This window comes from Scomber scombrus, chromosome 13 (assembly GCF_963691925.1).
Source record: "Scomber scombrus chromosome 13, fScoSco1.1, whole genome shotgun sequence".
NCBI lineage: Eukaryota > Metazoa > Chordata > Actinopteri > Scombriformes > Scombridae > Scomber > Scomber scombrus.
In genome coordinates this window covers 13,516,288-13,542,095 of record NC_084982.1, presented here as the reverse complement: position 1 = coordinate 13,542,095, position 25,808 = coordinate 13,516,288, and the positions used below count along the sequence as shown (strand labels likewise).

Here is a 25,808-nt window from a genome sequence, read left to right as displayed (position 1 = left end):
CTAAACTCGTCATCCTTACTGTACTACCTGAGGGGAAGCAGAGGGGGCAGCATGTCGCTGGATGCAGAGCTGTAATGTGATGATGAGGAAGGTGTTTCAGGGAATACACTGAGTCAAGTACTGAAGTACTCAGCTTTGCACTGCTGCTTTGCAGTGTGTCATTTTTTCAAAAGACATACCTATCCAAATACATACAAGTTGATCTTGCTAACAGTTAGAGAATCATGTCACTGTATTTGCAGATATTATCTATTTTTATCTTATTATGGGTAAATGCTTGCTCTTTACATTTGTTTACTTGAACTGAAATTAATCTAAATGAGTGGAAATATCAAGACAGTGTCATAAGAAAGATGAGTGATGTATTCATTTTTAATTTGGTCAGATAAAAGGACCAGATACCTGCTAACATAGTCACTTCTTCATACCAGAAAGAAATGAAAGATTGAAAAATATGGTCAACCAGTGAACATCATCATCACTACTTTAATACTATACTTTGTGAACTAGAAAAGAAAATTATGTTCTTATGGTATTTTTTGAACATCTTTTTGGATAGATGGATATATATATATATATGTGTGTGTGTGTGTGTGTGTGTGTGTGTGTGTGTGTGTGTTTGTATGTATGTTTATATATTTTTCATTATGTTTTCATTTTATGTTTTCTAGAATTATTCTCAAATTATTCACCAATAATTATACTCAGTAGGTTAAGATATCACAAATAGTTTGAATCTAAGTGGATGGATTGTAGTGAATCGATTTATCAATGGAAAAATGAGTCGAGTGAATGTCTATACAGTAAATACTTTATCTAAACTGAGAATATAAAAGCAACAGGCATCATAGTGTCATGGCCATTCAATGCATTTATTTCTAATATCTTAAGCAGAAATCACTCATTTTTTTCAGGTCTGACAAGAAAAATTATATGTTACATGCCAAAAGGCTTTTAAACTCTTCATTTCTTCACAAGACTTTTAACATGTACATAGAAACTAATACCATATCTTACTCCATGTTGGTAAGATTTCCTGGTATTTTCCAACAGGCAAAGCCATTCTTTAGCAACAGTTAAAATCATATAGATAAACAAATAAAACAGATAAATGCAGATAAACCAGCGTCTGAGAGATGTGTGCTTTTATGGTGTGGCAGTAAAAATTCATTAAAATGATAAAGTGGCATGTCACACATGTCTGGGAATGGCGGTATAATTTAAAGTGAAAATCAATGTTGATTTTTTAAAAACACTTTATCTACACCATTATGTGGAAATATTCACTCATCCAATTTCAGAATAGGAACGTCCTTTAGGACATAATTTTGAGAGGAAAATATTCAAATATTATATTATTGATTTCTTAATAATTTTTCAGCAATGGCCATATCGTACAAAGGTTTTGTGTTCAGACAGGGAATAAGCATGGAGAGCTGACACAGATTAATTATCGTACAGAATGTGCCAACTGTGATTCGCAAATAAACCCTGAACATTGTAAAAGATTTATGAGTTGACAAGATCTCACCTTTTAAAAGTGAGTTTTCTATCCACAGATTGTTGATTATGCCACAGCAATGGCATATAAGTGACAGATTTACAATGAAAACATGCACACACACACACATACAACCACATATATACATATAACACTACAGATTTAAAGCACATTAACAGCAATAGAAGAAGTGTTTCATTAATAGTGATACGGCACGCTTACTGCTCATGCAGTGCTCATGCCATCTGTCACCGGGAAATATTGCAATTCCTACAGCTTGTCACACAGCAGTGTAGCATGTTGGTTTATTAAAAGAAATTTCTAGAATAAACGTCCCTTTGGAAATGGCCATTTTTCAAAAAACCCTTCTGTGTTCTCAGCTAATGAATCCAGGAGAATAAACGAGCAGAAAATACAAAGAATACCTCTGGTTGAAGAAGTAATTAGAGCATTTAATTAAGTAAAAGTAGAAATATCACATTATACCTTTCTCACAGCAAGACATTTTGACTTGTCATTATAGGAAAAGCATGTGTTACTAATAACATTATTGATGGCTATGTTCTATTTAAGTGTCCCAGTGAGCAATAACAGTGTGAAGCTGGAAAATGAAATTCAGCCTGAATTAATTTAGTTATTTATGCCTGTGCTTACTATGGCATGTCAAAATGTCTTCAGTGAAAAATATTCCTAATTTTTTCTTTTGAAAGTACAGGAGTATAATTGTAATTATACTTAAAGCCACCCTCCACTTAAAAATGTGTGAAATATATTTGCATATTCATAAATTATGGAATTTTTAATGAAGGAAAAGGCATAGATGTCATTAAAAGGATTACAAAATTTAGTAATTATACTTTTTTACATAATACATGTCAGATACATGCTATTGTTCCATGCAGTGTTTTTATATGTCCTAATACATGTCTGGAGGGGATCTTTAAAATATCAAATGTAAATGTTTTCATGATGCAGATATTTTTTTAATATAATTGGATTATTGCTAAATTCATTCAACGTATAGCAAAAGTTCCATGTAAGGTTTGCAAAGTAATTATCAACTATAGCTGTCTAATAAATGTAGTGTAGTAGTACAATATTTCCCTTTGAAGTGTGGTGGAGTAGAAGTATAAAGCAACATCAAGCTCCAATCATCACCATGAAGAAACTTTTTCATTACTACATCACAAATGGTACGACTGATTCAAAACAGATCCACTTGGGCTTTTTCCATAGGACTTACCTTATTTTGAGAAAGCGCCACACAGCGAAGATGATTCCCTCGCTGCTGTGTGATCTCTGCCCTGATGGACACATAGGGTTTTTAATGGGAGTATAGTGTGTTTCTGAAGTCAGGTGTCCCCTACACTGTCAGATGTGTTGGGAACTGTAGTTCCATGTTCACCTACAGCCATGCTCTTAAATGATTTCCAGCTGTCACATCCTGGGAACTGTGTATTGTTAGCAGGCCTGACTGGCACTGGCATCCTCCTCTCACACTTACATGTACACAATGGCTAAACACATTTTTTGATGTGATCGTTATAGATGATGCAAGTGAGAGAACTGTTACACAACAGGCAGGAAATGATATTGATGTCTGTCTTTTGTTGTTGTTTGATTCAAGTTTGATGCTGTAACGTTTCAACTTATCCTGAGATCTGCATACGATATGTTTACATATATAGTATATCCTCTGTATTATGTGTATTGGTTGTAATATCCTTCCTCTCCTTTGAGAAAAAAATGCCATTTGATCACAAATGGCGGGACTTCATGAATTTCAATTATACACAGAGTGATTGAATATTCAGAGCTGGAGCTGGTAGCTTCACTTGAAACACTTGATCGAGTGTTATCAATGTGCTTTACACCTCGTCTTTGTTCTACCATCATCCATCCATGCACTCACTGAACTCACAAACACAGAAGAGCAGCCGCACAGACAAGCGCACCCATACAGCTCCAAAAAGCTCAAACAACTTAACCAGTATTTAACACATTCACTGTGCCAGCTGGATGAATGATTCAGACAAAAAGAAGACACACAACAGAGTAGATCATTCTTTAAAATGAAACAAATCTGTGCCCTCTGAGGTATTTGATGATGAACTGCAATCAGAGAGGAAACATGAGAAACTACTGTTAAAAAAGAAGCAGCCATATGATTTCAATGTTGACATTTAGTGAACGTTTAATTTCATAAGCGGGGATTTTGAGTGAATATGAGATAAGAAGCATAAAAGCATCACAACCACTGAGGCCTATTTAACCAGATAAAAATGAACCCTCTTTCATCTTCCATTTTTACTGCCGCACTGATTGGATTTGAGGGAGTGGAAACTATCGCGCGGAAGAAACGACAGACATGTTTTATTTCTAAACTGTCTACTTTGAGGCTAGTCTTTTTAGACTGGCACTCGGCTGGCACCAGAGCTCTCTCTACTGCCCAGAGTGCAGCAGCCGTCAGCTCTACAAACATGTAAAAGCAGCCAGTGTGACGGGGAGAGGCATGAGAACTGAATGCTGATCATCTCATACACAGTCAGGCCACGCACCAGCCACACTGACACATTTAATCAACTTGACTATTTACCAACTTTTTTATCTCTGCGACCCACTACTTCAAACATGAATTACTTACAAAATATGTGTTTTTTCTCTCCTCACGGAGTACTTGAGTGCCTATACCCCCCCCCCCCCCCCAAAAAAAAGAGAAAAAAACAAAGGTAAGGGCCAAGGCTTGTTTTGTTGAGCAGGATATATCTGACTGTGAGTGAGTTTGTGTGTACATAATATGTTGTCTTAGGGAAAGGTGTTAAAAGTCTGCAAGGTATTGCACTTAAGAAAATAATATATAATGCACTGTAACTGAAATATAAGCACTATAGAGACAGTCTTCTATAATTTGGTTTAAAAACATGGGTACTGCATGCATACAATGTGATCTTTAGAGAGGGTTGCATTGGCATTGAATAGAAATAAAATCCATACACTGTCTTCTGTAATCACTTTGGTTTACATTATATCTTTTGGAAATCACTCTTCCCAATTGTAAGTATAGTGTGGATATGTGACATGCAACCGTCAGCTCTTCTACAACTACATCTTTCAAATGGAATATGTTTTCTACCAGTTGGAACAAAGACAATGACTTCAATGGCATTCATCAATTTTGCAGTGAATGTCAAAATTAAAAGCTATGCAAAAGTCTATGGCAGCTTCTTTTGATTTTTTTTCCCCCTTTTCACCTCAGTCGACTGTCTTATTCAACACATGATAAATAACCAAGGCAAAAAGTTAAATGACAAAAATATACAAACAGCATTTAAAGATTTAAGACACCGAAGGGCACTCCAAGGCAGAGCTGCTGTGAGACTCACAGACTTGGCAGTTTTCATAAAGAAACAGCAGAGCACTTGGATCACACTGAAGCTGAGAAACAGATGCAGGAGACATATTAATGGTGAGACAAAAAGAGAGAGACGTAGGACGTGCTAGACAGAGTCAGAGTAAGTGTTCGGACTACTCTCTCTCTCTTGCCCTCTCGAGTTATGGGATCATAGCCTCACCAGCGGGCCACTTGACTTGTGTAGTCCTCAGTAGTAGTGGGGAAGTCCCCGTCAGTCTCTTTCTCATACCCTCCTCCCCCTCTCCCGCCTTTATTCCCTCCTCCTCTGTGTTTGGGCGGCCATGGCCTACCCTGCTCTCTTTGCTCCCGTAGCCAACGCCTCTCCTCGCGCCTCTTCAAGCGCACTTCCTGGTGCTCCTTCTGGCGGGTGAACTGGAAACGCTGGAGGAAGAGGTCCTTCGCGTACTCGTACAATTGCACGTCCAAGTAGTTGAGCTCCTCGATGCGTCTGCGCACAGGTTCGCTCAGGTCCACGTTGGCGGCTCGCGTGCTGTTGATCTGCGTGAAAGCGGAGATGAAGCGCAGGCTGAACGTCCGCTCAAACAGGTACTGCGTTTTGCGCTGAAACTCAGTCAGGCCGTAGAAAGCCATGTTCTTTAAGTTGCTCATGGCACTGCTCAAAAGGATGTGGTTGCGCTGGCTTTCGTTCATAGAGGACAGGTTGTAGCAGCCCACCAGGCTCAAGTCAGCCAGCATGCGGACCTGGCGGTTATTTGCTAGGTTGGATGGGCAGTTCATAAACTCTGTCAGGGTGACACCAGACCAGTCGTCCCCACTGTAGCAGGTGGGCAGCTCGTCTTGGGTGGGTGAGCGTCCATCACACATATGGAGGGCGGTCTTCCATGTGGCCCCTCGCTGGACATGCTTCCACTCACTCAGGTAGCGGGAGACTGGGTCACGCAGCATGGTGATGTAGTAGAAGTTCCTGCAGCCAAAACAAACACATTTAGAGAGCTGTGAGCACATCATCATCATCACAGAGGGCTGCCCTGCATTTTGCTGACAGATGGTGACTTTTGCCTGTGAAGGAAACATCAAGGTTGAATGCTAACTGGCCAGCTGAAAGTCTTACTAATAGGATTATTATAGAGTTGTCAATAAATCGCCCTTGAATATTAAACCTTTGCATCAGAGTAATGCTACTTTGAGCTCAAAGTATTTCCATAGCGTTCAACCACCTGCCGACAAAGAGAATAGTTGGGAATCAAGACATAATGGAAATTCTCTGGACGACCAGAAAGTTAGAAAAAACTGACCCAGCTAAATCCCAAACATGCCAATGTTACAAAATAATGAGATTTTAGTTTCTGTGCGTCATATCTGTTGTACTTTTAACTTGGCATCTTCCCTGTAGTTTTGTACTTTTTCATCTAGCAAGTGGGAATCTTGGGCTGCAAACCGCCTGCTTTCAATGTGGTCCAGCTTGATGCCTGTAATACCATTATAGTAATTTTTTCCATTATTGTTGTTGCTGTGCTTCTCCATGTCTGTCTGTTCTCTCTCTCCTACCATCTTTCTCTCTCAACCCAACCGGCCAAGACAAATGGTTGTTCTGCTTGAGGTTTCTTTCCATTAAAGGACAGTTTTTCATTGCCGCTGCAGCCAAGGGCTTGCTCAAGGGGGATTGTTGGGTCTTTGTAAATTAAAGAGTACAGTCTAGACCTGCTATACTGTATGTGAAAAGTTCCCTGAGATAACGTTGTTTTGACTTGTGACTATATACTGTAAATAAAGATAATTTGACTTGACTTGGTATATGCTTCATTTGTCACCCAATCACAGCTGGGCATTTTACATGAGAAAGCACATTGAGATGGCACTTTGGTGGTTAAGAATTGGAAAATGAGGACTATTTTTTTTATACACACTACTGCCTCTCTCTCCCAGAGAGTGAATATGTCTTCGATCATTGCTAAAGGATAGTCACTGAACATGGAAGATTAATGAGGAAGCTTAACTTTGATTTATCCGTTTTCGACAGTGTCAATAATAGGACACTGAAATAGAGGAGTCACAAAGCTCTCCGGATGAGGAAGCAAAGCAGTCAGTCTCTAAACTGAACTTTAATCATTTACTTATCACTTACTTATTAAAAACATCATACATAACTGCACAGGCACATGAAATGAAAGTCATGTCTGATTGTGCAGTTGATATTTGCTTTAAAGTGACAGACCACACATAGAAAGTTGCCCTTCATGCCCTTCAAGGTTTAATACAGCCAAGGAGATCTACTCTGCTGAACCGCATGCATGTCAGTGTGCATTACGATGGAAAACAAAGATTGGACAGGTGTTGGCCAGGTAAACATCTCCTAAGGTGATGTCCTGTGATTACCATGTGAATATTTAATGATGGCAACCCCCCCTAGAGTAATGTCTGGACAGACAAAGTGGAGTGCAGTGCTGGGATATCACACAAAGCTGCTCTCTGCTTCAATACTTCAACACAACAAACATCAGCACACAGGCTCACTCAGGAATGGAAATGAAAGAGCTTCACAGACTGTCTTTAGTGCTTAAACTTGCTTATCCTTGAGGGTCGGATGCAATGCAGACAATATAAAAAGTATTCCGTAATATAATTTTGCACATATTTTCTTCAGCCTTCATTCTGGTTGTTTTGAAGGCAGTATATGCTGTGTGTTATCTGTCTTGTATTGTCTTTTCACTACTACTTTCATTTTTGTCTGGTCTTGTTAAATCAGCTCTGAGTGTAACACTGACATTATATGGGCTTCATCAGACTGTGAGACAGCTACACAAGAGGCAGCTTTAGAGCTGAAATAATTGGTCAATTAATCAATAATTTTATTTGATTTTCAAGCAAAAACTCCAAACATTCTCTGGTTCCAGTTTCTTTTTCCATTTTTATTTGACATTTTATAGGCTAAATGACTGATCAATCAATCAATCAATCAATCAATCAATCAATCAATCAATCAATCAAACAAACAACAAATCAGGTGATCCACAATGAAAATAATGTTAGTTAAGAGTCAGTTCCAATACTTCTAGGGTATAATTATATATACTATAAAATCCATTCAACAGGGTTTTTAATTTCTTTCTTGGGAGGCTTTTTATGCCTTTATTACATCATTTACATTTCAGAGATGACAGGTAATGAAATGAGAAAGATGGGGAATGACATGTAATGAAAGAAAAATCATTAGGACAATCAATCACTTCAAATCAAGTAGACATGAATAAAGGAATCTGTTTTAGTTCATATAATGGCTGCCATGTCTGTTGATTACAGGCTGTCATCAAACATGTTTCCTCTCTGCAGAAATCATGCTGTGTTTATTTAAAGTGTGGCATAAATGACATGAAAGAGTGAAGCTACTCTCATACCAATCATTTGTAAATTAAGAAATTTGATTTCTGGAAAAGTATGTGAAACGTAGGAAATGGACCCTGGGAAATGGAGTGGGAAATGGACACTTCCTTTCAATTTTGGCAAACTCGGTTCATTTCCACACAGGTGAGCTGTAGCAGGCTACTGTGCATGCAGGTTTCATTTGATCAACCCGTTTTCCCAACCTCAATCAAACTTCTTCGAGTCGCCTGACTTTAGGTAAGAGAAGAGAAAATTCTCACAAAAGGTCATGTTGTACATATGCATGGTATACATTTCTGGAAGATTTTGCGCAAATGTTTTTTGAGAAGAGTACACATTGAAAGGCTGGAAATAGGTTGGCTGTATTCAAGGGCACAAATAGCAACAGTATTAACATAACAAAGCACAAGATTGCCAAAAATATGTCTTGTGTGTTGTAGGAATGTCACCTCTGACAAAGTTCCCCATATGAGTCAGGCAAGGAGCTGTGATAAGAGCCCTGGTGGCAGCAGCTGCATCCTGGCACTTGCTCCTGGAGTTGGCTGGCTGCAGATACATCCTCATTAGACTGTCTCTGGGATATAAACACATGCAGCAAGTGTTGTTTGAGAGTACTCGACAGCCCAAAGGTCAGTTGTGTGCACCATCAGTGTCAAAATGCATCAGAATCAACGGGTCTGCAGAGCTGTCTAAGGGGACGGAGGCTTTCCCTGAGTGATACAGATGGCTGCCGAGGGGGGAAGGGCAAGCTAACAGGCTTCTCTTAACTCTGGCCTGTGTGATCATGAATATTACCCCAAAGGAAATTTTACACTCACTATCAAAAGTGGCTGTGAATAGTTTAGACTGTGATACTGTTCATATAAAAGAACAGCTCAAGGAAGCTGCTTTAATTAGATATGTTAATAATGTACTGTCTTGTATCGCAACACTGACATCCTTTTGCCAACATTTCCCAACCCATTTTTTAGTGTTGAAGTCAGGATCCAAGCTGAACTTTAGTTAATCATGGATCAATAATGGATAGGAGGCATACTGCAATTCATCCCACCCCAGAACACTCATCTCTAAAGCAGCCTGACTTCACTGGAGCACAAACTAAATAGGGGCTATTAAAAGGAGATGGAAGAGGAATTCAAAGTACGGACAAAAATGGAAACTAAAGCAAGGAATGATGAACGGAGCAGAGGAGAGAGCTGGTGCTGACACGAATAGTGAGGCCTGGTGTAGTTTAAATATACCAAGTAAATTATATTTATACAGCCCAAAATCACAAAAGAGGAAAAAAAAATGGAAGAAACCTCAGGAAAAGCAACAGGGGCGGGATCCCTCTTTCAGGACAGACAGACATGTAACTGGTCTCATGTGTAAAGGATAGACCAAAATACAATAGGGAAAATTGGGATGACCGAAATAGATATAGTTTTATGGAAAAAGTTTGATAAACACAGAAGGCATTAAAAGCCATGTGCAACTGATACCTTTAAAAAATGTCTTGAGACAATGGCTGAGATAGAGACATCATATTCATGTAAGCCGACTTATTGGAGAAGTGCATACCCTTAACAAAATGTTAAAGGCTTACTTTAAGCATAAAACTAAGACCATGCCTACACCAAAAGCGTTTGAGCATTTTTTTTCAGTTGCTCGTCTCACATGTCTGACAGAATAGATATGCTTCTTTTTTAATAAAAGTAGCTGTCTATGGAAAGTCAAAGATGCCAAAATGTGGGAAATTGACATCTAATGCAGACATCCCAACCGTCAAAAAGTTATTTCAGGGAGGCACACGCACATGATGCACATACACGCTCTCGCTCACTCTCGTGCTACATGATCAGTTACACACACGCAGTCAATCTCTAGTGCGTGCGCTATTGCTCGATCGCTCTACTCTGGGATATTGTATTGGGCGTCAGGGAGCCGCTATCAATATGCGGGAGACTCCCGGAACTTCCAGTAGAGTTGGGATGTCTGTCTAATGCCACACGTGTTTACGTGTTTAATTGCATGTTGTCAAAGTGCCATAAGCATGTTTATTTAATGTTGATGCGACCAATGTGTGGCTTCAGATGTTGATTTCATTTTTTTTGGTCTCCTTGGATTTCCATAGAGTTCTGAGCACTGACAAAATATAGGTGACCTTCACTCAACACAGTCCATGAACGCCTTCAGTTTAGACGCACAAAAATAGCACTCACTGTTGTTCCTCTGTTTAACATGTTGCTCATGCTAAGCGTTCCTTATAGACACAGCTTAAAAGACTACAGCCACACTGCTTTGTGAGGCACACAATTTGAGCTAAAGTCAATGTACTACATGGTCACAATGACGATGCTAACATGCTGTTGTGTTTATCATGTTCACTAGAGTTAGCATGCTAACATTGGCTAACTAGTATTAGCTAAACTGATAAGTATCGGTCAGTATTGGGCACATTCAAGTTTTGACCTACTGATGCCATTAGATAAAAAGTTGTAGGGTTACCGAAGTTATTATACATCCTGAGGGGAACATGATGGTCTGTAGCCTACACAATTTAAATTCATCTTAAAGGGAGCAGAAGTGAAAGCGCATTTTCCAGGTTTTGTTCCAAATGTAATTTAAAAACCCATTCAAATTAACACGAATAAATAAGTATTCAGCCTATTTGTTCACGCCATATTTTACGGTGCTGTAATGTTTAAATAAAAAAAGATCTTGTAGATGTTGTTGAGATATTGTTGCTTATTCAATATTTTTGTTTTTAGCGCCCTTTACAAACTCCATTGACCATTTGTGAGACAAAGGGTCGTGGTTATTTCAGACATGTCTGTAATAACAGCAGGACGAGGAGGGCTGAACAGTAGATGTTTTTAGACAGCAGAGATTACAGGGACTGTAACACGTATGCCACATTCAAATTACATCTAAAGAAGTGGCTTAAAAATAACCAAATCTGTAATCATTGTTGACGTGCATTGTATGTTCTGTTTGTTTGCTTGTTTGTTTTTTTTGTTTGTTTTCTCTCATTTACTTATTCATGTCTTTCTGTTTCTGTATCTTTTTCATCGTGTACTTTACTATGTAACTGACAGCACTTGGAAATTAGCACTATAGCACTTTAACCCCTAATGTCCATATATCTACCACTGTCATCCATTATAATCAATCAAAACCACAATAAGACCTATGTACTGGATTTTGCATTGCTGCAGTCTCACACTTCTACAGACCCCAAGCAGTCCCTTTCCCCCCCTGCCTGATCACTACTCAGCTGCACTTAGAAACGGGGTAGGTATAAAGCTTAAACAAGCACAAGGTACTGGGAGCAACATGAAGTGTGCAATACTATTTTAATGTGTCGCTGGGCGACTTATACTGTGACGCTATGACTGTTGTGATTATTTATTATAATTGCCTCGTATATATTGTGTGTAATGTAGTTTTTTTTTTTTTTAGGAATTGTGCCGGTAACATCTGGCAGGGGGGACTGCCAATGGAAACAAGCCCGTGGCTACAATTGGGTGCATTTACGTTTTTAGTTCTCTGAAAATGTTGAATGATGTACATTGTCCCTGTGGAGAAAAAAAAAAAAAATTATTATAAAGAACTGGAAAACTGAATTTGAGGACAAGGACCCTGATTCTTGAGGCCGAAAACGTGATCGCTGTTACTGGAACAGTTTCTATACCAACTGTGATAATCTTTGTGGCAAAGGAACACATCATCCAGTGCAACAGTGTGGGTCACTGTGAGGTCTACGACAGAGGAATAGGATATATCAGGCTTTGGAGACACACACAATACTTGCAAGTAGGAACCATTCATTGTTGGTTTGGCTCTGTATATGAGATGTGTTTACAATAGGAAAAATATGGATAATTGCCAGTCTCATCCTTTGCAATTATTTCAACTTTAAAGTAGGGTAGTGGAGCCAATTTAGCCCAGGATATGGAAAGTAAAGACCTGGAACAGCAGAAAGAATGATGAAAGGAATGGTGAATGCACTGAGTTTCAGAAACTAGTGGAACAGAGGCTAGACCAGATGTACACCGCATTTTATTCTCAGCCAATGTCAGTGCAACAGACAACTAGTTTTTAATTGCCCATAATTAGCCCATAATAACATGATTTCAGCCCACTGCTTCTCCCTGATTGCAGGTTGCTAAAAGGGCCATTGTACTTTCAGTCTCAGCACATGATGTTTGGAAGTGGATGAACTGAATTCACTCCAGATATTCATGTGTGGGAGTTAAATGTTGTTGAAGGTGCTTAAGGGTGAGCTCGTCAATGGGGAAAAGCAAAACAATATATCTGAGCTGGGCAGAGGGTTGTTCAGAGCAAAGGCTAACACTGTGAGCAGTCAATAAGTAAAGACAGACTCTGTCCCTGTACAACAGTGGGACTGACTGATGCTGAGATGCAGTGGCATGGTGTGTGTGCGTACGTGTGTGTGTGTGTGTGTGTGTGTGTGTGTGTGTGTGTGTGTGTGTGTGTGGAGTTGCTGTTTGAAGCAGCTGCTTTTGAATTGTGTGATACCTCTACCTGTTTACTGTTGGCTGACTCCTCTGATTTATCACAATGCAACAGCCTTGATCTCTCTCCATCTCTGCAGTCCAGGAACATAATGAAAAACATGTTTTAACCATCCTTCTCTGGGCATATGTTGCTTTATTCACATTCTTAAGAGAGACATCAAACCCAAGTTGACACATAATCACCATAATTTGGATCATAGCCAAAAGGATTTTCATGTGCATCTATTCAAACTTGCTCAATGCTTGTTTTTGTCTTTCTTCCTTTAAGTTTGATTAAACACAGCACTTTCAACTTCTAAAAGTAAATGGCGCAGTGGAGCCAGCGCTTTACCTAAAATACTTATCCTTATCTTAATTGTTTTTGCTTTATTTTATGATTATTTACAGTTACGGCTCTTCAGTTATAACAGAAAAAGCAAAGAGTTTAAGAAGGGCATTAAGACTATTAAATCTTGCACCGATAAGAAAGTATTAGTGTACTGCATTGAATGGCTTTTTAATTATCTACTGTTGTTGTAGTCTAACTTTGATTTGGTTTATTTTATGGTTTTTATTTGTTGTGCTTACTGCTTCTCACTGCTTACTCTAATGAAACATATGCAATATGTATACTTTGTTAAGGCTCTCAGCATTTTCTTTCTTGCTTCTTTATTTTTAGTCATTTGGTCATTTGCAGACAAGAAATATGGGAGAGAGATACATGGCATGCAACAAAGGCTCCCACCCAGATAAAACTAGGGATTTTGCAGTTACGTGACTTGTTTGTGTCTTGCCAAACAAAATACTCTGATTTGGGTTATTTTGCATAAGAGATTCCTGTGTGTGTTTGTCTCACTGGTTTGAGAGAGGGCAGAGTTCATGATGACAGTGTGGGGGATTTGCGTTAGCCTGGTTCCAGACCTTTGAATCTGCATCTCAGATTTATATAGTGGATCTGGTGTGCTAACTGACAATTGTTTCCAGTGTCTCTATGATAAAGGCATAAAATGTCCCTAAAACTAGCTGGTACTTCATTACCTCATTACAAATAGTTACAGACAAATGGCAGTAAACATGGATTAATGCATCTGTAAATTGTCGTAAATCAGCTTACAAAAAACTCCTAAATTGACATATTTGTTTGATCAATGTTAAAAACATTAACTAAGAGGCAAATATACCAAAACACTGGGATAAATGTTTCTTGGAGCAGTGCAGAGTACAGTATACTGTACCATGACAACAGGGTATTCGCGTAATTTTGCACCTCACTTGACTCCTGGCCTTTTCTCTATTCTGCTTCTCCTGCATGTCCTACACACATTAGTGTTCCCCCAGGATCCATAACCTTTTCTTAAAGGTTGTCACATTAATCACGCTGTTGAGTTCATTCGTCAATCTCCCTCTATATCTCCTGTGTTTATCTCTCGCTGTGCATCGTCTCTCCTCACTGCCCTCCACTTGAGGCACAGCATATAAACAACCATCATTCTCCCTGTTCACTCTTTGTTTTACGGCCTTCTCAAAAAGACTCGTCATTCAGGTAAATCATGGCAATGATAAAAGCCGATGAGCTAGGGAGGCAACACAGTGACAGTCGGATTATATATCAGCAAACAATTTCAGGCTGGTATAGGTTTGTATTGTAAGAACTGAAATCAATGAGTGGAACACAGAAAGTATTGCGAGCTGCTTCTGAGAAGGTGTTAAAAACCATGGTGACCATCGACCAAGGGGTGTATCATAGAACAGGGTAGCTGAGTGCACACACAGTTTATATAATCCTGCACATTCCTTCATGTTTGCTGGTCAGATACACACATCCAAGCTTGAGCAGGTAGAACCTTGTTGTGGTGTCCCACAGCCCTCAGACATGATCTGAGCAGTGCACCTGATCAGAGATCATGTCAAGTCGTAGCAGTCAACAGCAGGACAGGATGAGGATATGGGGATGCCTGTGGCACAGCCCTCAGCTGAACAACTCCAGCTGTCAGTGAGAGGGTCTCAGTATTCCCCCTTAACCAATAAACAGTTTTAGGGTTGCAACCCAAACACTACAAAAGTAGACAGGTACATGGATTTAAACTATGAGGACTCCTCACTAAATATGTACCAAGTTATTGTAGCAACTTAGGGGCTGTATACGCTTGACATATATGCACAAAAGATGGTGTGAAGGACAAGCTGTTCTTAAAAACAGGTTGAATCATGTGGAAGAAATCACAGCAGCATAGCACCTAACTGGAATTTATTTAAGAGAAAGCTGAGAACGCTGCTAAGGTGCTTTTTGCTCTGGTAGCAGTGTGCTCCTGAGTATTGATGGGCGACATACTGGGTGAGGAACTGTAAATATACTCTCAAGCTCCTAGTCAGAACCAGCAAGTGTGAATGTTCAAGCAATAAGCCGGCTGTGAGAAATCGTTACAGGTTCCTCCCAAACTGTGGTTCTCATATTTTTAATACATTTTTAAATTAGGTCAAATTGCTTAAATTCAATTTAAAATGGTGCACTATGAAACATTTCAAGCTTGTTCAACTAAGAAATGTAAGTTTTACCAGCTGCCTTCAAGAATTTGAGAAATTTGAGAGATTAAACATAAATTAAAAACTTAGAATCTTGCCTTCTGATCTTGTTAAAGGGTTTTGGGGTATTTCATACAACCTTCATCGTGGTTGGTATTATCCACATTATTATAAAAAGAAACAACCATTGCTTATCTTGACATCTAGTAAAGACACAAAAAAGGAGTATCTATGGGGGTTTTAACTCTGAGAATGCTGTGATTCTGGGAAGTCTTTCAATATGTTAATCATAGTATAACTTTAGAAACTTAATTTGATGAGTGAACTATTCGGTGTGCATTCATTCAAATATTCAAATCAGGCAGATGATCATGTTTATAAGTTTTGAAATGGTTTACAAATGAATACTAGAAATTTTATGATGACTACATTTGAAATCAATAAACATATGTATTTATGTTAGTTAAAGACACAAGATGAGTTGATTCCACTTCCACTTTCTGAGGTTTTACAGTGTGTATGCCCATATAATATACCCAGGGTACTGTGCTCTTTATTCGATACAGAAAAGAAAACAATGAGATCTCAGCTGCCAGAGGAAGCTTCAATTTACAGCCTCTGGAGAAAGAAAGAAATAATCTTTAAGGAAATATGTTACCCACCACGAGAAGCTGCAATCTTTTATTGTATTTTTTTTTCATCAGTTCTGCCCACTATAGTGCGAAGGACAAATGGCATCATGTTATCCTTGTTAGATCAGAGAGTGTCTAAAAAGTAACTTCACTTGGGGCTCACCTTTAAAAGATTTCACATAACAGCATAAACAGATATTTGTTTGCCCTGCTTTTAGTAACATTCAAGGTCTTGTGAGAAACCTTTTATAGAAGAAATAACATACTGTACAATACCTTATATCCCAATCTCAGTCTCTCCTTGCCTTGACAGCAGTCTATTCTAATTAAATGCAATTGACTGATTCTGTAAATATTAACAGACAACAAGCACATTTACTCCCTCCAATATTTTCATAGACAAACCCCTAATTGAAAATATTACCAACAATTTGACAGTTATGTTCTCAGTATCAAATTTATTTATTTAGAAAAAGAAGATCTGGTTGTGTAAGATTTCTCCACTCTTCTGTTTCCTATCACTTTCAGTCACATTTTCTTTGCAATACTATATGCTACAGTGCAAGGTTGTAAATTAAATGAAAAATTCAAATACTGTGACGATTATTATAGCAAATATGGCATGACATGCAGTAAATGAGAGTAAAATAAACCTCATGGTAATTATGATATCTGAAAGATCAACAGAAAATTGATCCTGGTTCTTTTACAGCAAAGCCCTTAATTCATTTAAATTACACATAGAGGAGAAAGATAACGGATTATTGTAAGCACTTTATCAAATGATATACTGATATTTTATCAGTGAAAGCGAAGGGAGGAGGTAGATATAAGGAATATTGTGAACCAAAGTCTAAATGAATTGTATAATTGTTGAGCTCAAATAGTATATCCTACATGTTGTTAGGCTATTGAACTATGGAGTTATACGCCCCATATACAAAGCTTGTGTGCTTATGTTGCACTGTCAAGAAGAGGTAAAGACGGGTACTATCATAAAATCATAAGATCTTTGCAAATAGTGAGCATGAATCAAAGTAATCAAACGCAAAAGTTGTGTTTGTTCAACTGTCGGTTAGGTAAAGTAAATGTAAACTGGTTCACAAAACCTGCTATATATTTCTCCAAGCTGTGAATTCATGTCCACATGTTTAAGTCCATCACATCATCTGCAGATTGGATTTAAAAAAAAGATGATCTGGGGCCTGTTTCACCACATTTGCAACCTGCAAGCTTCAACCCAGAACAGGAGATCATTTCCTCCTCTTGATAATTTTGTCATATTCAACTACTTAAAAGAAACACCATAGTGCCATCGGAGGTCAGAAACTCCACCTTTAAGTTAAGGAGCTGATTTATCAGCATGAATGAGAGCAATTTCCTTGTTGCTGAAACTCAGAATGTCAAAAGCTGAAAGTACAAGTTCTTCCAACTATGTTGGCAGAGCAATAAAAAGCAGAGAGCACATCTTCAATGTGAAAGTTTATGCTTGACTTTGAAAAGAGTAGTTTGTCAAGATATAGTAAGCCATCTCCATGACAACTGATCAAACTCAGTTTGCTGATGATGATCTATTTGCTGGACTTAAGCTTATTTTGTCACCATAATTAGCCATTTACGTCAAGGTGAGAAAATGTGCTGTCAGATAAATAGATATGTCTAGTCTCAGCACTGATGTAGCTGTCAAAGCACAGAGAGCAGAGAGGTGATTTGGGGATATTTGCCCTCAGAAAATATATTCCAAGTAATAAATAACTGATATTTTTTTCTGTAGCTGTCACAATTCTAGCTGTGTCTGAAGATGTTTCAGATATTACCTGCACCAACGGAATAGTCAGACACCTTTAGCAAGATAACTGAGTCTACTCATTCTTGATGAGGAAGCAGCATTATAAATATTGGGTGTTGCACTAAAGCAATTTTTGTAATACAGTTTTTGTGAAATATACTATAATGACACTGCTATGTTGCTAGCATACATCAGCTTTTTGTTTAATACATTTTAAATATTTTCCAGAAGAGAGACTACTTCCCGGTTTCTTCACATAGCCGTCAGTGTGAATCCTAATGCTACAGCCCTGGGCCCACAGTGTGCCAAGGAACATTTAGTTGTCTACTTGACATTCATAGTCTGCAAGGCTTTCATTTGCACAAAAATCACTGCGTATGAAGGCAATTTAGCTCTCTCATTAAAAAGACATAAATGCCTCAGAACTTAATGGCATTTCACAGAGAAGGACTGAGCCTTTAGAGTTTTCAGATTACATCTTAAGATTGTCATGCGCATAAAAGTGGAAGGGCTGGTATCTGCTCAGTGTTGGTGCTACTCATCTGTGTCTCATCTGCAGCACTTAGACATTATATCCAGTGGTTTGTAATATCTCATAACTTAAAACAGTTATTTTTAATATAACATGTCTGTATTAGTTATACATGTCACTAGATAGTAGTATAAACTACATTATTCTCATGTGTTTTAGTCAAGTAATCTCTACGACTATTGGCTCTGCACACTGGTCGTTAACAAGCTATAGGAGATGAACCTGTATCAGTGATTGTGATCTTAATCAACCACAAACCAGCACATTACCTTTTTTTTATCTGCATCTCCCAAATGAAATCCATCACAGGGAGATAACGTGGTCTAGTGCAAGCTTTGTTTGTGGAAAAAAATGTCTGAAGCAGCTGGGTTCTCGTGGTGCATAAGAAGCATTAAAAAATGCATTTGATTATAATTCATCTTGATTAGTGTGATCTCTTACCACTTTAGAGATGTTGCAGGAAGTGCTATGTGCTTAACCTTGTGTAAAAACCCTGAGCGATGTACCATACACCATGAGGATAGAAATGACTTCTCTAGGTAATGACTTCCTCCATCCCTGCAGTAATTTCAGCAGTCATGAAAAGTGACATTGATATTAACAGCAGTAAGGCGACTGAGACTGACAAGGACTCTTTTTTATCACTCCACTTTATGAACTGCAACATTATGTATCCTCTATTAACAAAGCAGAACAACAAATTAAATCACAGTATCCTATATGGTGAACAGAGCACAATAATGTGTGCTTTGAAAATGTTTTGAACAGAACACTTTTATCAGCTGTTGTATGATTTGTTTAATGGTTTTAGATTTGGACTACATAGCAAGCTCGTACTTGAATCATCTCTTCACCATCTCTCTGGTGAGGAGATGTCCTTGGTCTGTGAGAGCTAGGGCGTTATTCAGCATGCAAGGTCTCTGCGGTGCATCTCTACATCTCCGCACTGTCCTTTTTCTTTCTGACAAGATGAGAATGAGACCGGAGACATGCATTATTTGTAACTGATACCATTCCTTAATGGTGTCTGCGCTCCCCCTGGCAGCCCATAATGGACCGTTTTTGAGGTTCTCGGCATCTTGTTCAGCTTTTTGATGGTGACGGAATGGGGACAGTGGGTGTCACCTGGGAAGAAACAAGAAGAGCGATGGGACCTTTCATTTACTTGTCAGGAAGCTGGCATTGCTAGCTCTTGACATGGTGCGCAAACAGAGAGTGCTTGTACTCGGAGTGGCAGATAACAACAAGGGGGAAAATTGTCCTTCAAAGGAGGAACATTTCATTCACCCCTCGACACTGCAAAGACAAAAGAAAGAAAGAAAATGTAATATATCTCAGGATGGCCCATTCATCAAATAATTGTGAGCACTGGTGACACTAATAATCATAAAAGCCACTCAACCACTACTTCACCATCTATTTCTACAACTTCATGAAGCCTGGATAACCACAGTGCAATTTTCCTGAGATGAGACATAAGAAACCACTTCATAGATGGTAAGCAGAGCCGTGTACTGCCTGAACACAGTGAGTGTGGAGAGACGTCTCAGGTAGCCGGCTGCGTTAACAGAATAAAATGTCGCCAGAGGTTAAATCAGCACAAACTGTTCGGATATGAAATACACTGCAATCTGGTTCAATCCAGGTCTCCTGCCTTTATGCTCGTGGTGATGCTGCACCCTGCAGTCTGACACAAAGGTGCCTGATTCCCACAACACAAAATGTAACCTTGCCGCAATGAGCAGCAGCATGTAAGAGTAGGGGGGGACAAAATCTTTAGAAGGGGCAAGACCTAAGTGACAAGCTGTATACTTTGGAACGGATGAATGCAACTCTCGAGCAATCAGGCTGAGAATGCAACTCAAGGATGGTACCATCTTTGCTCACATCTGATACCTTTAATGAGGTCTGTCATCTCATTTCAGCTCCCGGGACAGCACCTGTTTGACCTCCTCTGCTTGTCAAGAAGCAGAGAACAAAAATCTAAGCTCGGCAGTGTTAATACCGCTATATAACTGCGTAGCAATTACAATAAATCTCATATACTACTTACTAATGACATGATGTAGATGAAATGTGCAAATAAATCTCATGATACTGCCATCACCTAAGCGGGGTGTTAGGATATAAGTGGCTCTGCAAGGAAAATTCCTGTAAGAGACAGTTACTAGACAATAACTAAACAAGATGAAAAGTATAGGTTGGACAGGAATTTTGAATGCGCCTTTATGTTGACAAGCAACTCTCTGCTGTACTAACTGCTTTTCTGTAATTTGAGACCAATTAGACATTGTAATATGACAGCACAGCCTCAATTACCATGATAGTGGAAATCCTCCTGTCTAATTATGCTCTTCTTTTAATCTTCCTCTTTCAAAGATCTCGCCAAGAGACAGCGGAGGAGGAGACAAGGCGTGTACTCGCATGGTGTCTGAATTAATAATACAGCCATAGGAGAGATGCAAGAACACGGGCTGGCAGTGGAAACCACAGTACGTGTCACGTCGCATAACACAGAGCTGAAGACACTGAGAGCTTTGCTTGCTGCCATGAGACCCTGAACGTCTCACACAACTTCAGTATTTCATCCTCTTAGTCCCTCACTCTACACATTTAGTGTCCCAAAAATATCATTCAAGTTCAGACGGCAGTAATAGTTTTTATGCTCATTGCAGAATTTAATTTCCACAATGGCCACTATCATCATTATTATTGGTGCAATATAGAAAAAGCTGATGTATCTATCCCAGAAAAAGGAAGGGATGGGGAACCAATAATGATAGAATAATCTGCAGGTATAGACATTCAAATACTACCTAGTGATACTATATAGTAGCTCATTTTTACTATACCTCTACAAACAGTATGGCTCTACTGATGGTTGGTCTGGACTGAAATAACTCAACTATTTGATGGGTTGCCATGAAATTTGTACAGACATTCGTGGTCACCGGAGGATGAATCCTCTGACTCTAGATTTTTTGTCAAATGTCAGACAAGTATTGGATGGATTACCATGAAAGTTGTCACAGACAGTCATGTCCCATTCAGCATGACATCTATAACCTTGATGATGCCCTGATCCCATCATCAGGTCAAAATGTTCATTTGTCCAATACTGTATGACTGTTTTTCTATCTATCTATTTCCATTAGCCGCAGCTGTGCAACCCGTTCTTATTCCCAGGGGGTCAAATACCAGTGGTTTGACCTACCTCTTGGAGTCTGGTATTGACAGATAAGGTAACCTTTGGTGCCTGTATAAAACACACCAGGCTATCATCTAAGTCAAATGCAAATCAATCAATGTCAATATTAGACACCATGAGACCAATGACGTCTACATAATATGACATTTTGTTTGGAGGAGGCAGATTGGGTAGATGGCTAGATAGTTAGGTGGCAAAAAGTTAACTTTGCTGCAGGAGACCACTTTTCACTGTGCTCTACATTGTCAACTAGCTAGTTGCCAACTTTCTCTATTGGTCAGGGCCTTTTCATTGAAAAAAGCTGCTCACATCAGCTGGAAATTATGTTGATGAGAGCCATGATACTAAACCAAATAAGTTACAAGCTGTTCAAATCAATGAATTGAAAGACTCTAAAATGAGGTGTAGAGCTCGGGGAATGTGTTTAATCATTGATAAGATTAAAGGAGCTTTTAGAGTGGAACCTTAAAGGCATCAATTTTAAATAAAGATATAACAATAATAGATCCTGTCCTGCATACAGACTAAATAACAACAACAATAGACATGATTTTGAGTCAACTAGACGATTTCAAACTCGCTACTGATGTTCTTCAAATCCATAAAGCTGGCAGAAACGGTCTCCAGATAATTCATACAAGACAATTTCACAATCTAAAGATCTCTACTGTTCCTACTTATGAGCTGGACTAAGTCATAATGAATATATTTAATCAAAAACAATGGAGCTGGCATTGATTTTATACCTGTATGATTTTACCTTAAGAGACCAGGTGGTCTGCTGCACTCTGCTGTATTTAAACCATATCAGCCAACAGCTTAGTACCTCTGTGTGTGAGAGAAAGAGACTATAACAATACTAATAAATATTTTCACATTATTCTCACGGATACCATAATGCTATGATCAATAGAACGTGCCCTTTCAATAATAGCTTTTATATAGTTCTTCCTAATTATATACTTGCTGCAATCATGATCCATAAAAGATTTAATTCCCTTTAATGCACATTTCTAATGGACTGACTCATCTGCCATTTCAGCTGTTGGCCATGTTGGGTAAATTGACGGAAAATTAAGGTGTAAACATTTCCCATCACTAAGAGATCTAATACTGGATTCGCTCTACTTTTGCTTGATACTTCCATGTTATCCTGTGGATATTTGCCTACGAGCTACTACTTTGGACCCCGGGACTTATTAAAATGCTGCTTTTAAGTGTTTGAACGTATTGTCTTAAAGATGAGATATCGCCAAACAGCCAGCCGTGCAGGGCTCAAAGTTTACCAGTGTAATGAAGTGAGTGCCTCTTAAATATTAGTGTAGCTGAGAGAGAGTCATGTAGATGAGGCCGATTATCTGACTTTCTGAAGCTCATTTTAGTCTCTGCTTGGCACAGAGGATCAAGCCAGAAGCACTGGAAAGGCTTTAGCCATGGCGGTAATCCCCACCCTGCTGAGAGTCTGCTGAATTGGAGGGGAGTGTTTCGTGTGCGTATGTGCGATGTGTGTGGGTGCATGTGTTAATGAAAGACCGGGTAAAAAGAAAAAAGAAGGAAACAGATAATGACGAAATATAGTACACATTTATGGTATCTAACACATGTTCTATTGTTAAGTCAGATTGAGCTAAAAATTGTCAATAAATTGATTAGTCAATTGACAGAAAATGAATCTTAATAACTATACTGAGGATTGTTTAACCATTAAGGTTTCTAAGCAAAAATAGATAGATAGATAGATAGATAGATAGATAGATAGATAGATAGATAGATAGATAGATAGATAGATAGATAGATAGATAGATAGATAGATAGATAGATAAATAGCACAGTTTTCAGAGCCATTGTTTTGAGGTTGTCCACTGTCAGAGCGAAGTGGAACAACAGACCAGCTCTGCCTGCTTTACTCAGCACACATCGATACAGCTACTTATTAGTCTAATGAGTGCTGTGTTCGATGATACAGCGGGGCCAACTTCTCAGCTGCATGCCCACCACTGTATCTCTGCAATTTCAACACAGACTCTCAGGGTTTTGCCTCATGGCCCATGCCTTGGTTTGCTTTTATCACTGATATGATAACTGCAAAGTAAATCATTCATAAACGATAGCTGCCCTCATGTATAAGGAACCATAGCTGTGATCAAAGAGTGATGGTTTCTGTCAGCCGTCTTTGTAAAAGTCTGCCCATGAGGAATGATCAAAGGCCACTCGTGTAAACACATTTGTTCCATACAATAAGCCGTCATCTCAAAGCCTGGCTTTTTTGTGACATGAGTGAGGGTTCTTTGTCAAATTGTATGAAGGTACAATCACAGAAAAACAAACAGTTGACTTAGAAGGCATATTTACTCACTTTTAGTAAATAAAAACAATAAAAACTTGTAAAAAGTATCATATTGCAAAACATACAAACAGGTTTGCAGTCCTTCATCTGTTAATACTGACGTAAATATGAAATTCTTCCCAAATCTTCGCTTTGAATTTTCTATAAGAAAATTTTCTGAGGGTCATTTCCAACAAACTATGTGTAAAACAGTGGTAATCAAGTCACTTGAAAATCAACTATTCATTAAAAACGTAATTACATTACTGTAATTATGTACTGTGATTAAGCTGTATTACTCACATTACTTTGATTTCCTTGCCAAAGCTCACTCAAATGTGCAATTAAACATCTTCAAAGCCTCATGTCACATCTTCTGTATTTAACGTGTAGAAACACAAAAGGAGATGTGACTTAGCGAGCAGCCAGCTGTCAGTTTAGAGGTACCGACTATCACCAGCTAGCTTAGCACTGATAACTGCACACAGCTCTTCAAAAGTCCCATCCTCACAGTGAAGCTGCAGGGTTCAAACCCCCTTTAACACCCAAAAAAAAAAAAAAACCCAAACTGATTCAGACTTATCAGTCACTACTAGCTAGCAGCTAATAAGACATGACATGTACATAAGACAACTTAAGAGTTACCAAGAGGCACATTTATTTCTCTTTTGGTATAGGCAATTAGCCTCCCCACACCTCCAGCTGCTGCACCAACCTTCCATTAAACTTCCAGTAATTTAGCAAATGCCAAACCCCACATTGTCGTAGTAATGGAGCGTTACTGGGATTATCTTTGATTTCACAGAAGTCCTTAACTTACTCATTACTGAAAGAAGAAAACATGTCACCATTTAATGCATTACTGCCAATTTATCTACAAGATTTACAACTCAAACAAGCTTCAAAACATTTGCTGAACAATCTTCAAGCATATTTCTAATTAAAATGATGGGTTTTAGCAACCACCAAATACTGTTCAAACTCTCCCTGGTGAAGACAGCTTATTCTGTAAATAAACCTACTAATTTGTTTTTTCAGAATTCAGCCCTAGAAATTAATTGAAATGGCGTTTACTTGATATACTTTGCAGAGTAAACCAAAAGCTTAGTAGAGAGTCACACTAAGATGTAACAGCTTGGTTATGGCATTGTGCCCAGCTGTCCTCTGAGTCCTTTCTGGCACTGGGTGAGCAGGATGTGCAAGCTGAGACTCCCATACTGTGCCAAGCAATGACCTAAGGCCTGTATTTACAGGCACCAAACAGAGAACTCTTCTACAATCCGTCAGATCAGCAGGTTAATCAAACAGTTATTTGGATCTGGGATAGAGAAGAATTCATTATTAAAAACAGTGACAGACCTTCTGAAGAGGGCTGACAGTCCTGGGGGATGAAGATGGTGGCATGTGTGTGTGTGTGTGTGTGTGTGTGTGTGTGTGTGTGTGTGTGTGTGTGTGTGTGTGTGTGTGTGTGTGTGTGTGCCTGCAAAGCTGGAGTAAGCTCAGTTTGGTCAAGTCAGAAATAACTAATAATAATAATAATAATTTCAATCGTTTTACTGAATCTATTGAAAAATCCTCTTCAGTAGGTTCTAGCAGTTCCAAGTGTTATTGCCTTGAGTATATATGAAAATTATTTGTGCAAGGTTAAGGCCTTTTGTGAGTTTCACTGTTCTTCACATATCTATTAGCTACTCATGTCTTGTAGCACACTTTATCCCCAAAAGATTATTTAAAAAACATTCAAGGCCAAAGCAACTTTCCATGATCACAAATATGTGAATATCATTGTTTTTCAACAAAATTCAGAACCTTATAATTGCAAGATTTTTTAAAGCCTGAAGATTGCCGAAGGCTTGTATAGTACTTCTTTTAGCAAAACACAATATTCTAGTGATGAGAATGCTCTTAAGACTACCGGATCATTGCAATATGCAAAGTACTGAATAAAATGAAAGTACAGCAAGATCCCAAGAGGAACCAGCTGTCTGTTATCTAATGAAATATTCAACAGGTTTATTTCAGAGAGGTCCAAGCTGAATAAGAG

The 25,808-nt window shown here is 38.7% G+C and overlaps 1 protein-coding gene across 2 annotated transcripts in view; it reads right to left on the bottom strand.

Annotated features, from left to right (window-relative positions):
- Window positions 1-4,449: 4,449 nt before the first annotated feature.
- The window catches only part of hs6st3b (heparan sulfate 6-O-sulfotransferase 3b), a 60,705-nt gene continuing 39,346 nt past the window's right edge, over window positions 4,450-25,808 (bottom strand). For both annotated transcript variants that reach the window (XM_062431805.1, XM_062431804.1), the window contains one exon: window positions 4,450-5,838. In XM_062431805.1, coding sequence (XP_062287789.1) covers window positions 5,070-5,838 — 769 coding nt within the window. In that variant the 3' untranslated portion in view covers window positions 4,450-5,069. The remainder of the gene's footprint in view (window positions 5,839-25,808) is intronic.